This window comes from Sciurus carolinensis, chromosome 4 (genome assembly GCF_902686445.1).
Source record: "Sciurus carolinensis chromosome 4, mSciCar1.2, whole genome shotgun sequence".
In the NCBI taxonomy this organism is placed as follows: domain Eukaryota; kingdom Metazoa; phylum Chordata; class Mammalia; order Rodentia; family Sciuridae; genus Sciurus; species Sciurus carolinensis.
In genome coordinates, this window is record NC_062216.1 from 48,904,985 (window position 1) to 48,921,420 (window position 16,436).

The 16,436-nt window shown below is 33.8% G+C and overlaps 1 protein-coding gene across 1 annotated transcript in view; it reads left to right on the top strand.

Moving 5' to 3' along the window:
- Tnks (tankyrase) overlaps window positions 1-16,436 on the top strand; it is a 194,521-nt gene that overhangs the window by 96,374 nt on the left and 81,711 nt on the right. Inside the window, 2 exon segments of the mRNA XM_047547891.1 lie at window positions 1,360-1,396; window positions 2,157-2,232. Coding sequence (XP_047403847.1) covers window positions 1,360-1,396; window positions 2,157-2,232 — 113 coding nt within the window.

Here is a 16,436-nt window from a genome sequence, read left to right on the forward strand (position 1 = left end):
TGTGTGTGTATGTGTTACTGGAGATTGAGCCCAGGGCCTTACACATCTGCAGCAAGCACTCTACCTCTGAGCTGTATCCCTAGCCTGGGTTATAGAATTTAAACATGTACTTGGTGGTCCTGAGGTATCTTTTTAGCATTTGCACCAATATACTGCATCCTGTAGCAAAATATAAGAAGTTCATATTTATGTGTTAGATTTTTTGAAAAGAATTTAAGCTTATTTCATATTAGAATTTAATTTATCATTTAATAGAATTTAGCTTTTCTTTTAATCTAAAATTTTTTCTTATGAGTGTACTTAATATCTTCATATAATAATTTGTCAAGACACTTTGTATAATTATTTCTTTAATGATACAGCAAACTGAGTCAGTGTATTATAGCTGAATCATAGTCCTGGCTGTTCTTTTTATTTATCGAATGAACAAACACTGTGTTATTAAAACTCCTTGTCCTGCGATTGAGCTTCCAAAAAAAAAAAAAAATCTTGTTAGATTTTGAATACCCTAAGAAATTTATTATGGAAGATTTTTAATAATATTTCTATTTTCAGTTTTTGATATATTTTGAAAATCTATTGTGAAAATATAGAAGGGGAAATTATCCACATCACAATAACTATCTGCTTATTCTCAGAGACACCAACCTCCTTTATAAAACTGTGTTCCATTATTTGTTAAAATTTGGTATTGAAGTTGTATAAAGGTTAAAGCATGTTAGAATATCATTCCCCGTTTTGGTTTTGGAGCGCTGCCTCCAAGAGGTTCATAGCATTTGGTACGTAGTTCACGTATTTCTAGTCTACAGACCTTCCCTATCGAGGCAGAGCCTTCATGGTTCTGATATTTGCATTTCTACAGCTATAAAGCTCAGTAATGGTAATTAATTAAAAAGAAACTTTCCATGTCATTACAAATAAAACTGAGTTTTTTTGAAGACTGGTAATTTGTACCTTTAAAAAGCCACACTATTTTGCTTTTGTCTCAGAATGTATTATGCTTCACAAGTATCCTGTGACAGCCTGAATAGAAAAGGGGGGAGGGGACATTGTCTTCAGCTGGCATGTTGTTATCAGAGGGAATGTGTTTCTGGACACGAGATTTAGCATTCATTGGTTGTCTGAAGAAAGCTATTTCATCTGAGGATTGGACAAGGAGCTGCGTCAATTTGCTGCCCGTCTCCAAGGCACTGGTGATGCTGCCTTCACAAGCTGGCTAGCGTCACGGCTCCATCACCCAGCGGGGTGTGGACTCTCTTTTTCTGTTCTTCTCTATTTAATTCTCTATTTGCTGCTTACTGCATTTCTTAATCTGTCTTCTGCCAAATGCTAACAGCATGATATTTTGCAATCATCTAGGTGAATACAAGAAAGACGAACTCCTAGAAGCTGCTAGGTAAGTGATTCCATTCATTTTAAGTGAGTATAATGCATCTAAGAGAGAAAAGGGGGAGGGCAGGTAGAGGTCTATAAAAATTGTAGCATGTTATTGTCTCACTTAGATTTAATGCAATAATGCAATTAATATCTTATAATAAATCTTTGAATACTTTGTTTTACATCCTTAATATGTATAATGATGGAATTTTTCACTATGGTGATGATTATCAGATTAATTTTATTTGAAATGTTTCTTAAGCTACCTGCAAACCTTAGTTACCTAGCCTTTCAAATGATATTCTTGGAGTGTTTAAATGCCTATATCTTCATTTTCCTCTGAAGATTTTTCTAGTAAAGCTCAAATGAGGGACATAAAGTAAATGTTAAAATCCTCATCTGTTTTTATTTTTTATCTTGGTCAATTATAGTTTAGTTGATTTGCTCTTTACAACATTTTCTGTGTATTTTTTAAACTCCAGTGTTTTAGATTATTTATCAGAATAAAGTTTGCTTGTAATTAAGAAGATGACTTTGTGTAGATATGTAACACTAAAATATAAACATCTGCATTATCCAAGATGTATCACTAAAAATGATGATTAACAGGAATTAATTGGAAAAATACTAATTGAATATTGAACAGATTCATTGTGATCCATACAAAAGAAATCAGAGCAAACCTTTATTATTTCCCACTCTCTTGTGAAAAAATATCCGTAAATATTCATAAGAAACTCCTACAATTTTATAGAAATTGACTTGCTATCTTTTTATAGGAGTGGTAATGAAGAAAAACTAATGGCTTTACTGACTCCTCTAAATGTGAATTGCCATGCAAGTGATGGGCGGAAGGTAAGTTATTCAAATATAACCAGTAATTTCTTCTTGCTTTACAAATTTTTTTGAAGTAGGGATGTGTATATATGTATCTCTAGCTACATGAATATACGTACATATATATGGCTGTATTTTTTCTGACATCTTTTTCAATATAAAATGAAATACTGCTCTGTTATTGGTAGTTTTGACATATTCATACAGCTGGTGAAGCACGGATCTTAAGTAAGCCTTTTAAATATCAGACACTGAAAGTTGTCTGTTGCATGGAACTGCAGCTTTGTCGGTGATTAAAATGAACTATATATTGTTTTCTGTATACAATAATGGAAATTGGAACTATTTATGCCCTATTTATTTATTTGTTAGAACATTTTAATTTTTTCTTTTTTTATTTCTTGAGAAATTTGTTTGCTCGATATCAGCACTTTTTGCATTAAAGCTGGGAAAATGTTAAATTTTTTTTAGATCTACATAATAGCTTTTTTAATTATTATTTTTGATTGAGTCAATTATGGCATACTGAAAGAAAATAGCTTAAAAGAGAGGGCAGTGTTCTGCATTAATATACAGTTGTCACAAGTGTAAGGTAATGTATAAAATGTACAGTTGGCAGCATCATTATCTGTTTCATATTCTTGCAGAATATAGACTGAAACATAATCCTTTTTAACCTATGGTAACTGATTGCAAAGTTTTGCAATGATTTACCTAATAGGCTGAAAAACAAAGCACTCTATACTGCTATAAACTAGCAAAGATTTACTCAGTACACTTACTTTGAGGAGGTGTTTTAAAATGGTAAGTCTTCATTTTTCCTTCAGTTTTGAAGTTGCTTTGGGAATTTTAACACATGTGCATGCTTTGAGCTCGAGATTTCATTTGGATTCTTTCAGCTGATAAAGTGACTTCTGTCACTGTGCAGAGAAGGGGCTTCTTATCTGTGGTAAGTGCCGCTATGGTACTTAGACACAGATCTTTTAGAACCCAGCCTACTTCAGTTTTCCATAGCCATTTTAATACTACAGAGTTTATGTGACATTACTCTAGCAGGAGTCTATTCCTATCCCTGCATAATTCTCCCATCCTTACCTTATATACCATGACAGCCCCATTTCTGGTGCAAGAAATCATGTAATTATTAAGGAGCATGATCACAGGTTTTCTCTTTGCTTCATCCCCTCACAAGTGTATAGAACTCCATTACTTTTCCTTCTCTTCTCCCCAGAAGAGGATACATTGGCTTCTTTTTAGCTGGAATCAGTGTATTCCTCATTCACATTCTATGGCTCCATTTCTGTATTACTCTGGCATTTGCCACAGACTTCCTTATATTATTGTTGTTTATACATGTCCTCCTTTTCTACCATTCAATTAGTTGTCTTTCTATTTTGCACAGAACCAAGCCTGGCACTTTGCAGATAGCAGCAGCTTAGGATGACTGTTATTCCCTGATGAACATAATTTTGTCATCTTAGTGAGAAAATCATCTGCATTCTGCCATTTAGAAAATGAAATCAGAAGTATGCGAATGAGAGATTTTAGATTATCAATTTTTCAAATTAAATTAGAACAAGAAAATCAGACTTAACCATTTATTAGGTTTCAATGATAGGCATATATCATAGGGAATCATTCACAGTTGTCCTCTGTTTGCAAAGTACAAGTAAAAATTCATAATTTAAATTGAATAATATTCATATTTATATTTTATCCTCATTTATGGCACAAAGTATTTCTTATTAAATGTATCAGTTGCAGTAAAACCACAAAGCAGGAAATATTTTCAGGGTCGGTGGAGATTGGAACAAGATCTCTTAGCTATGACAGTATTTTTTTCTTCTCACTAATAGTATTAAGAAAATATGTAAGCAAATCTAGCTACTAAATCACAAGTCTCTTGGATATTTTTATTTTTCAGGTCATTTGCATGTGTTTAAGAATTAGAAAGTCAGATTACATATTAATGAGAGGATAAAGATACTTTTTTGTATATAGTAAGTCAAGTACATAAAGTTTTATTTTTTGACTTTTATTTTAGAAATTATTTCTTGAAGACTCAATTACATGTTATGAGTCACATTCTCTTTTAGAGGCTTTTTCAAAGGACAATTTTAATGCAAGACTGAATCCTGTTCCTCCGAGGTTTTACTATAGTTCCTGGTTTTTAAATTTCAAAAGTCCAGGAAAGCTGGACATGGTGGCACACCACTGTAATCCTTACTACTGGGGAGGCTGAGGCAGGAAAATCACAAATTTGAGGCCAGCCCAAGTAACTTGGCGAGACCCTGTCTCAGAATAAAAAGGGCTGGGGATGTAGTGTTATAGTACCAGTAGGTTCAGTCCTCAGTACAGCAAAAAATATTAATAGAAATAAATGTACAGGAAATGTTAATTCTGTAATGTCTGGGGATGAGAAATGTTCCTTATATACAATGCTTTGTAGGTGGAGAATTTGCCTCGAGATATGTAAGGGTCTGAGACTTGCATATTTTTAATGTGATGGGTGAGATTATACAGTGAGAGTGTAAATTTTAAATAGTATCTTAATTTTGTACTGTGAGTTGGTGATTATCTAATTAGGTAATATGTGAGTGGTTAATATTTTTATTTCCCACAGATTCTTATTTTTTCTACCTATAGAATTCTGAAAATAGTAAAATATCAATAACATTTTATATACTTTGTTGCAACAAATTTAGTTTCAAAGATCTTAATTGACTTAATTTATGATTGTAGAATTGGGTGACATCTCATTTTGTAAGAGTATACAGGTGAGCTGAGCAAAGAGTTTGACTTTATAAGATGAAAGAGCCAAGGAAAGCAGAAACAGAACAAAAAGTTGATGGTTACTTTGCTGTAAAGGTTGAACAGAAGGGACTTCCTTTCCATGCTAGCTAGAACTGACCTGTTTGGGGATCTGGCTGTTATTCTAACACCCCCCACCCCCAGTTTCTTGGGAGGTCAAATAAACAACTTGGTTTTAGCTTGTTGGCATAGAACTCCAGCATGAGTAACTTCATTTTGGTTTGGTCTCTTGGGCCTAGTGCTGGAACTAAGTCTAAACCAATGCCTCATAAATTTTATTTAACATTTTACATGTGAATTAAAAATTGGAAGTTGACTATTCTAGGCATTTTATTGTTTTTTTTTTTTTCACCCTAAAAGCCAGAGGCAGAAAAGTTTTATTTTGTTCTAAGATGCTTCTTTCATGCCACTTTATATACACTTCTAACGATGGCTGTGTTAGAAATGTAGAGGCATAGATAGACTCTCTTCTATCTTCTGCCTATTATCAGTAGCCATTGCATTCTGTACTTCTTAATTACAGTGAAGCACAACGAGAACCTTAAAACAGTTTATTTCCTTTCTGGAATATCTTATTCCTGTATTTTTAAACTTAAATTTCTGGACCTTTAATCTTCCTTTGTGGGATTTTCTATCAATACCAGATGTTTTATTAGCAATTATGCAAGTGTTCTGGCCTTGTGTGATATCTGAACTTAAGGTGGCAATATTCTGTGTTTGTTATTTTTCAGCACTAGTTTTAACAAGTATACTTTTCTTTCTATAATAAATGAAAATAAATATTTAAATGCTTCTCAGATTTATTCTAGTACTCAACCCTCTTGAGAGTTCTTCTCATTCCTTCTTTGTGTTATTCCCCTTTCTTTGTTTTCTTTATCAGAACCCTTCCAAAAACAAAGGTCTAAATTTATTCTTTCCTTGTCATAACAAGGAATAGTGAATTAGGGATTAGTCTACATATTCTTAAATGGGAATATTATATATCTTTGCATAATCTATTGTGCCTGCTATTGCTTTATATGTCATCAGATATTAAAAATAAATAATAATTGCTGCTTTTTAAAATAAACTGTTCGTTATAATTCTGGTATTTCTGGTTTCTTTTTTCTCCTTTCATTTATTCATTCATTCAACCAAAACTCAACACCTACCTTGTGTAGGTCATTGTAAGTGTCCTGGAAGATAAATATGTAGTTAATGGTACTTGTTTACAAGGAAATAAAAAACTGATTGAATGATTAAGACATTGTCCACGACATTGAAACTGGTGTGCTAAAAAGAGGTAATATTTCTTTTGCTTTGGTACAGTTATATGAAAATATTGATGTAAGGTAAGATTTTTGGCTCTTTTGTTTTTAAAGCATTAGTGTTTAGACAGGTATGTCTGTGCAAGAAACCACAAATTTAGATGAACAGGCAATTGGAGGTACGTGATTTAATTCAGAAAAATCAATGAAAGCTTGCTTTAAATGTCAGATTTCTACTGAGTAAATGTTTGCTTCCATAAAATAATTAATAAAGAATAAGACTCTGGAAACAGAGATAACTATAGTGTTTAAAAACTATTTTTAAATGGAGATCAATCATAAATAAAGTAAAATTTAGTATACATTGAAGACATCATGAAAAAAACGATGTGATATGCTTCAAAGAGCAAATACACTGTAAGGTCAGAATAATCAAGTTCTATTCTTGACTGTTTTGCTTTCTAACTTTGTGAATGTGGCTCTAGAAATTTCAGTTTACTCATTCATAAATGGGTATATTCATGCCCATTCCACGGGCGTTTGAGAGGACTAATGAAATGGCATTAATGTGCCTAGTATAGTTCGTAGCACATAGTAGAACTTCAATAAATTAGATCCTTCTCCTTTGGAAGCTTTTGAATATAATTAGAATGGGCACATGTATTGGTTTGGATGTGAGGTGTCCCTGGAAGCTCACATATTAGACAATGCAAGAAGGTTCAGAGGAGAAATGATTGGGTTGTGAGAGTCTTAACCCAATCAGTGATTTAATCCCCTGATAGGGATTAACTGAGTGGTTACTGAAGTGGTAGGATGTGGCTGGAGGAGGTGGGAATTGGCCATGGCTATATATTTTGTATCTGGAGCATGGAATCACTCTCTGCTTCCCGATGATGTGAGCTGCTTCCCTGTGCCACACTCCTCCACCATGATGTTCTGCCTTACCCCGAGGTATGGAGCCAGCCTTCTGTGGATTAGGACCTCTGAAACCGTGAGCCCGCAAATAAACCTTTCCTTCTCTACAATTGTTCTGGTCAGATCATTTAGTCACAGCAGCGAAGAAAGCTGACAAAACAACATATATATACTCTTAACATTCCCTACATCCCCACTTAAATTGTCCTTACTAACTAAGCTCAGTCACAGGTGGCATTTGAATAAAAATCGGTTATAGGTTACCAGGTAATCTACAAAGTGTGTAACTGAATTAATTTTTATTGGAGTTTGACCTTCCCTTTCTTTTCACCCAAAATCACATTTAATAAATTGTTTAAATTAGCAACTTAACAAATTAAAAAATGTGTTTTTGAGATAGGTAACCATTTTTAAACATTCATTCATTAAAAATTAATATTTAACTGAAAATAATATCATTTGAATTTCACAAAGCAAATCCACTGGAACATGAGGAAGATACAGGATGAGTGTAAGAATTTTGTATTGATTTTTAAGTTTTGGGATTGTATACAATCATCATATTGTAATATAAAGAGAATTTCTCATTATTTTTGGCAAGTAGCCCCCTTCCTCAGTGTAAGTCTTCTCTAAATATCATGTTTGTTCAGAATTTTAACAATCCATATGTGGTATATTATTATTTAGAAGACTCCTCAAGGAGCCAGGCCTCTTATTACTTGTGCCCCTATCTAGTCTCCTCCCACGCTGACTCTAATATTAGCTGGAACTGCTGTGGTGAATAACATAAGGCAAAAGTGATGCTTATTCCTTCAAAGGCAAGCCCCTGAATTGACCAGGCAGCTATTAACTTCTGGTGTTGAGAATGCTCCTTCTTGGAACTTGGCTGCTATTGGTAGCATGTGGAAAGGTCCACGTGAGGAAGAATTGAGGCCTGTAGTCAGCAGATCCACCTGTGCTTGTAAATGATTCTAACTGTCCAAGCATCAGACATTCAAGCCCCACCTTTGTTTCTAGTTGAACCTTCAGGTGACTCAGTCATCCTAACACCCCATCTCTTTCCACATAGAGTAGAAGAACTACCTAGGTAACTTGCCGTTGTTGAGGTGTTTTGTTGTTGTTGTTGTTGGGTTTTTTTGTGTGTGTGTGTGGGGGGGTGTATAGTAATAGATAACTAAAATATCTGTCTAGGAGAACATCAAATGCAATGCTTATTATTTAATAGGCATGAAAGAGGATCTTTTTTTCAGATGAATTACTTTAAAATGATTTTCATAGCTACATAGAATAAATGAGGATTTTTAAAATGATCTTCTAAATATATTCACTTTATATCAAGTTATTTTAAATTTATATCTTTAAATTTGAGGATTTTTTGCCATAGCAAAATAATTTCATATGTATATTTTGGGGTCATGGTATTATGAGAAAAAGCATAAACTTCAAGCTAGAAGATGAAATATTAAGTTGCAAGTAACTGTTATTAGCTATCTGGTTGGGCAAGTTTTATATCTGAGTCCTCAAATTTTTTTATCTTGAAATGTGAAGGATTTGAGCCAAGTGACTTCTAAACTACCTTTCAATTCTAATATTTTAAGACTGTAATATATTTTATTTGTTTTTTAGCAGTTAGTAGTAACTAGCAGTAACACAGTTGGATTGCTTCAGAGTCTGTACTGTCACCTTGGAGACAATACTCCAGTATCTAGATTAAAGTTTATGTAGAGCCCTCTTCCCCTATAAGAAAGTTCTTGCATTACCTGGGAGCACATATCTGGCTTCCCCTGGCCCTTAGTGCCCTTTATCATTTTACTTGTTCTTGTCAAATCTTGGAAGATAAAAGGTCATACCATTTTAAAAATTTCCAACTTTTATGGATCATAGTTCAGGGATTTCTTGGGATTACAAGAAGGTCAAAATTCATTACGTCTGCGTCAGGGAACTCTTCAAGTACTTTAGGTTTAATTATATATCTAATCAAATTACTTCTTGAGAGTATATCTTGCTGAGCAATACATGTCTTCTGTAATGCAGAAATTCCTTAGAGCAATTTTTCTTGCCTACTTAGGTTGGGATATATTGTATAAAATCCTTATGCTTGTGTATATTCATCTTGTAACAATAGGACTTGAAAATGTCTTGCCTTAAAATTTTTCATTAGGGAATCACTTCCACTAAAATAATCTCTATTTTGTCAAATGTGACATTTCTACTGGTGAGGGTAATTAGTATCTGTGCCAGCTATGCTGTTTTACTCTTTGAAAAAAGAGTCTTTAGTGGAAGATGCCACCGAGTTAAACAGTAGGTGATAAAACTCAGTTGTCCATTTTACCTGGATTCAGCCACCTCCCCACTCCTAGCTTTGGATTCTTCTGCACTCATACCCTAAAGCACAATTTTCCTGCAGTTATCTCCATTAGACTAGTTGAGGGATATGAAGGGCATAAGTGCTAAATCATTTGAACTATGAGTAAAATTCATAATAAAAGTTTTATTTAGAAACCAAGTTGCAAAAGTGGCACTTTAAGCATCTATTTTTTAAAATCATTAGAATTTAAGTGTGAAGCCCGCCCCCCCGCATTTTTCCACTGTCTCTACAGGTAAACCAAGTTGTCTTAGTATGGTAGATTGCAATTATGCAGTACCTGGAAAAACATCCATCTGGCAGAGTGGCAAGGGAGAAGATCAGGAAGAAATGTGCAAGGTAGCTTCAGTGGTATTGTCGATGTCACAGTTCAACTGAATGGAGTAGTGAGTGGTGGTGTTTTTTATGGTTCTTTGTAACTTAAATTTTTTTTTTTTCCCTTTTTTTTGTGGTGCTGGAGATTGAACCTGGGGCCTTGTGCTTGCAAGGCAAGCAGGCTACCAACTGAGCTATATCCCCAGCTAACTTAAATGCTTTTTTGTATCAAATGTTACATGTTGAAGATAGAAACACTCCTGTAATCATTATGGTTCGTGTACTTTTTTTTTTTGCTTGAATACATTGTTCAGTTAATACCATTTGACAGTAGATGCTGTATAAAAGTTCTTAAAACCTTTAAATAAAGGGAGAACCATTCTGTGTAAAAACCTTGCTTAGGTGAAAAGAGAATCTGATTTCAGGAAACCCTTCTAGCTTGATGAGAAACCGTAAAAGGGAAATTAAGAGTTAATTATGAATTTAAGAAATCTGAAACTACCTGTAGCTTTGAATTAGTATTACTAAAATGGTTGCTTGGTTGCAAACATAAACAATTTCTTAATTCATTTTATACCAGTTACCTGGTATCTTAATCAGCTTGAACTGTCATGTCATTTGACAGGTAACTTAAACAACAAAATTTTATTTCTCACAGTTCTTAAGATTGGGAAGGTCCAAGGTGTGTGATTGGTGACTGGTGAGGGCTATCTGGCTGCATTCTTGCTCTTTGCTCATATGGTAGAGTAAAAGAAAGCTCTATGTGTAAGTTAAAAGGGCACTAATCCCATCAGGAGGGCCCCACTCTCATCTGAACTTAATTACCTCCCAAAGATCCTGTCTTCCAGATACATCACATCTAGAGATTAGGACTTCAGAATATATGAATCTGGGGACAGGAGGAGGATACAGTGTGCATTTAGTTATAAATAACCTGGTTATTTTTATATTAGACCCTTTTTAGTTTTACTAAAAGGAAAATCATTCAAGAAGCTTACTTCTCTTTAAAGTATCAAAAATCTTAATGACATACCATAATATACCTTCATAATAGAAAGAGAATACTCTCAGTAACTAGTAAGAAGCATTATTTTCTTCTAAGAATGGCATCAGAAGTAAAACTTTTTAAAAATGTACTGTAGATAACATGCATAATTACAACATATTGCCAAAGTCCTGAAGGTCTTAACCACATAAAAGTCAGTGAAAGGACTTTGCCAGTCTTCTGATGATGTAAGGTGGAAAGATTCCCTCCAGTGTAATCTTTAGATGCCAGTAAGTGTAACAGTTATCTATTATACGTTACTTAGGCTTTTACATCTAAGCATCAATGATTCTGAGATTGCAGGTATCAATAAAAAGGAACTCATGAAGTTTGAACAGTACAAATATTTCTCTTAAAATATAAAAATCAGGCTATTCTCAGATCAGGAAATCTGGTTTCTGTAAAGTCTGCCAGCTCTTTCTCATTAAACAGTGAAAAACTAATGTTTTACTTTGAGAGTACTAAACATTTTGTTTTGTTTTGTTTTCATCCCATACAAACTGTATGAAAGGGTGCTAGAAACTTATTTTGGAAGACTGAGGCTGGAGAAAAGAAATTGCTGGCTGTTGAAGAATCCCCTCAGAGTTTATACAGTGTTGTTAAGCTGACATTCAGAACTTTATTATCACAAATATCACTCTATATGATTCCTGTTCATTGTTTTTTTGTTTATTTCCTTTTTCCTTTCCTTTTCTTCTTAATATATACACTTACAATAAAGATAGCCCTTTGTATTCTCACTTTAAATTTTTACTATTAAAGCAATTAAAGTAAAAAGTGCTTGTTTTGCAAAATAGTTCATAAATTCTGTAACTTTTCAAGTGCTAATATGCCTTCCTAAAGATGAGTAGATATTTTGTCTCTGAGGCTATGAAATATCAATCGTTATTCTAGCTCTGTTCATCTCATCTATCTGGAATTCGTAGACTGTTATTTGGAAGAGGCCTTAAATGGCAACTAGTCCAGCAATGCATTGTTGAAACTTTTACTGTGACTAACTGACAGGTTCTACTTAACTACATTGAGAGAGAGAGAGAGAGAGAGAGAGAGAGAGAGAGAGAGAGAGAGAGAGAGAGAGAGAGATATCACTGATTTAGATGAGTTTGATCTGGATCTAGTGCCCAATTATCATACTTTAAAAAGAGGTATTTTGACCAACCAGAGGGTGACCACAAAGGTAATCAGGGATATTACTGTGTAAGAAGTAGTTGAAACAACCAGAGGGGCATAATTCAGGCAGATAACAAATCTGTTAGAGATATATAAAAAAATTATGCACTAGAAAGGAAACCAAAAAAATTATCCTTTTCCATTTCAATTTTATTCTTCCTTATTCTGCTATACTTACTTTTTTTTTTGGCAGGTGGTAGTACTAGGGATTGAACCCAGGAGCGCTTTACCACTGAGCTACATCCCAGACCTTTTTTAGTTTTTACTTTATTGTTTTTAGACAACTTTAATTATTACAGAGTTTCACAATTCTGGGGTGTCCATTCTAATGGTGTGGTCATACTGTTGATATTGATAGTTTGTGTGGATCAGAGTGCTAAAGTAGTCAGAACCAAGGAGATCCCTGTCCATCTTTTTACCACTTACCCATAGTGATTGGTTTCTTAACATCCTATCTAGAACCTGAGCTTCCAGCCAAAGGAATAAAAGTTCTAAGTTCAAACTACCTGGATTTGATCCCCATCTCTGCAGTTATTTCCCTGTTCCTCTGTTTCCTTATTTGTTCTAGTGAGGAAGTTGAAGTTTCTTATCTCAGGTAGTTGTTGTGTAAAGCAAACAAGTTAATACATACAGTGTACTTTGTCATGCTCTTTGTAGTAGTCTAAGAGTTAAGAAACTTCAGGGAAACTGATCTTCATTATGCTATTTCTTTAAAAAGAGACAATGAGATATATTTCCATGGACTCATGCCCATATTGATTCTCTAGCTTTTAATTTGTTTAGATTCTGATCTAAGTATCTGTCTTAAAGAGCTTCTTAGCTCTTTGCTTCTTGGCAGAGTAATCATGTCTCTGTGCCTGATAGAAATTTAATAAAGCTCTGATTATGTGTTTATTATATTTTCCTAGGAATTTTGCCTTAATGGCTGATGTGGAAGGGAAACACTGATCTATCTTAACTAAATAACAGATTCAAATGAGATATGTTTTGATTTGACAGAGCCAAAATTGAACTACTTAAAATATCCATTTGTAGGCAATGGGTAGATAATTATGGTACAGTCACACAATGGAAATACTGTACAGTCATTACAAAAAATAAGACAAACTTCTATGTAGTAACATTAAGAGGAAAAAAAACAAATTTCCAAAGAAGACAATACAATCCCATTTGTGTGACAAAAACAGCAACAGAAAGAACTCAGGAGGCGGCTCCGCACAGTGGTGCATGCTTATAATCCCAGTTGCTCAGCAGGCTGAGGCAAGAATATTACAAATTTGAGGCTAACTTGGGAACCTTAGCAAGACCCTGTCTTAAAACAGAAGAAAAAGGGTTTGGGGTATAACTGAATGGTAGAGAGCTTGCCAGCATGAGGTCCTCCCTGGGTTTGATCCCCAGTACCAGAATAAAAAAACAACAACAAAACCAACACACAACAACAAAAAACTCAAGAGAAAAATCAAATACTCATTCATAGACATGGAAAAATCTCTCAAACAATACTCGAGCAACTGTAAACAGTGATCATTTGAGAAAAGGGCTTGTTGGACCAGAGGGAGAAATAGAACCTTTTACTTCATATTATCTGTACTATTTGAATTTTTAGAGGGAATATATTATGAATTATAAAGGAACTCTATTGAGAGAGTGCTTAATAAATGTAATTGATAATTGAGACCAGTTAAACAGAAAAAATATATACAGTATGTCATTTTGAAGCCAGACTTGAAGGTGCACATTTTTATACATCCAAAAAGTGGAATTTTTAAGTGATAATGGTTTTGTGTTTCTTTATGCTTATAGTTTTTAAGAGATGAGGGAAGTTAAAAAATAAAAACCTACAAAGATTATGTTTAGACTTATGAGTTCATAGATAGTATTTGCAAAACTAATGGTACATTGGGTGATCTTATCACTAAAAGAATATCTAGACATTTTATGTCACATATATGAGACTGTATGAAATCTATAGTACTGCCTATGAAATAATCTTGCCAAAAATATTTCAGTTGAAGGAGGAAAGTTAACTCCCAGTTTACAATCAGTACTAGTGTAACTACCAAATCAGTCACACAAGAAAGGGAACAGGCAACCGGCATTTTCTTTAAAAGATTTGAGTATGGTGTCACATGCCTTTAATTTCAGTGACTCAGGTGGCTAAGGAAGGAAGAGCAAGTTCAAAGCCAGTCTCAACAATTTAGCAAGACCCTAAGCATCTTAGTGAGTCCCTGTCTAAAAATAATAAAAGGGATGGGTATATAGCAGAGTAGTTAAGTTGTCCCTGGGTTCTATCCCCTGTACCAAAAATAAATAAAAATAAAAGACCAATATTCTGAAAAAAGAAAAATAAGGATGGATGAAGACTATTGCAGGTTTGAGGGACTTAAAGACTCAATAATCAAATAAATGTATTGTTCTTAATTCCAGCAAACCAATTTTAAAAAGATAATGTTTGAGACAGGAAATTTGAATGACATGAATATTAGGTGATAATGAAATTTTTACCACTATTATGTGAGATAGTAACATTGGAGTTTTAAAAGAAAATTCCCTTAATTTTTGGAGGCATCTCTGGAGTATACAGAGGTGAATTGTATCTTGAATTAACTTTTGAATATTTCCAGGAAAAAAAAAAATAAGAAAGAGATAGCAGAAGCCAGTGTAGCAAAGTCCTGTAAATTAATGAGTATTGAATCTAGCAGACAGTCAGTATATGATTGTTTTATATTTCTTTAAACTTGTCCTTAATAGAGCAAAGATTTTATGTTCAAAGGTCATGAAATTTTATCTTATTGAATCATTTTGTAATCATAACTATAGAGTAAGTCTGAAGGAAAATTTTGAATAGTACACTATTTTGTAGAGCTTGTATGGAACTGAGGAAGGCTCTGCTTATCTATTGAAGAAATGTATTGCTGGGATGGAAAAAATTAATCTTTTATTATCTCTTGAGCCAACTTGTTTTAAATAGGATTCTTCTAATTTGGTAAATTAAAGGGTGTTTGTCAGAATACATGTAAGTGTTTGCACATACTCATACAACTTTCTGGCTCACTGCAGCTCCAGAAACCTGAAACTCATTCGACTTTAAGTCTAGGTTCAGGTGACCAACCATCCCAGTTTGCCTGAGGTCAGTGGGTTTCCTGAAACCAGTGAAGTCCTGGACAAACCACATTTTGGATTCAGGAGGATTGAATATAGATCAAACTGAATCCTCATCTTAAAGAAAACAAAATACACTCTACATCATGGGCTAGACAGCTCTCTGATGACTTATAGCTTCACTGTTGTGGTTTTATATTTTCTTAAGGAAGGTATCAAACATACATGCCTGTGTTGAAATGTCAGTGTAAATCTTTTGCACAAATTTAAAGTCAAATTCACCATGTTGTATTATCCATATTGTCTCTTTCTTTTTAGTAATATAAATTGAAAGCTAACAATGACTTTTATGTGTGTCTTTCTAGTATACTCTCCTGTATATTAGGCCATGAAAACATAAGATATAGTCTCTGTTATCAGTGAACTCATGGTGAACTAGAGGATATAAATAAATAACTATATATTGTTTTTTGTAATTATTTATAGTAAGATTATGGCAAATAGTTTAAAGACCAATTTTGACAGTTACTTTTGTATTTTTATTGCACAAGTATTGTTGAAAGACAAAAAAAAGAGGAAAGGAGACAAATATTTGGAGTACTGGTGTTTTGCAGTCTTGTTTTAAAATCTCGTTCAGGGAATGCAGTCAAGTTTTTACTTTATAAAAATATATTAATTACAATTGTCTTAAGAATATAAGAATTTTTATATTTTATGCTTTTGCAGGAGTGACTGGGGATTGAACCCAGGGGCACTCTATCACTGAACCACATCCCCAGCCCTATTTTGTATTTTATTTAGAGACAGGGTCTCATTGAGTTGCTTAGGGCCTTGCTAAATTGATGAGAGGCTGACTTTGAACTCCCAATCCTCCTGCCTCAGCCTCTTGAACCGCTGGGATTATAGGCTTGTGCCACCACACCCAGCATATATTTTACGTTTTTAATATAAAAAGTTTTATCGAAGTCTAGCTATTTACTCTTTGTGGTAGTTGTTAACTTGAAAAGCATCCCCAGCGCTATTAGACCCAGGAACCCTTTTCTCTGCACCTAGCAGTCATTTGTGAGCTAGCATTACTTGTTTTGTGTTAAAATGTAAATGCTAAGGTTCTACTGGAGTTAATATGTAGTAATACATCTAGGTATATTGATAGTTGTCATGATTTCTTTGCTTAGTGGGAAGAAAGAATGAGGATTTAGAAATTTTTATGTTCTAGACACACACCACCATACATTTCTTACAAAACTGATAG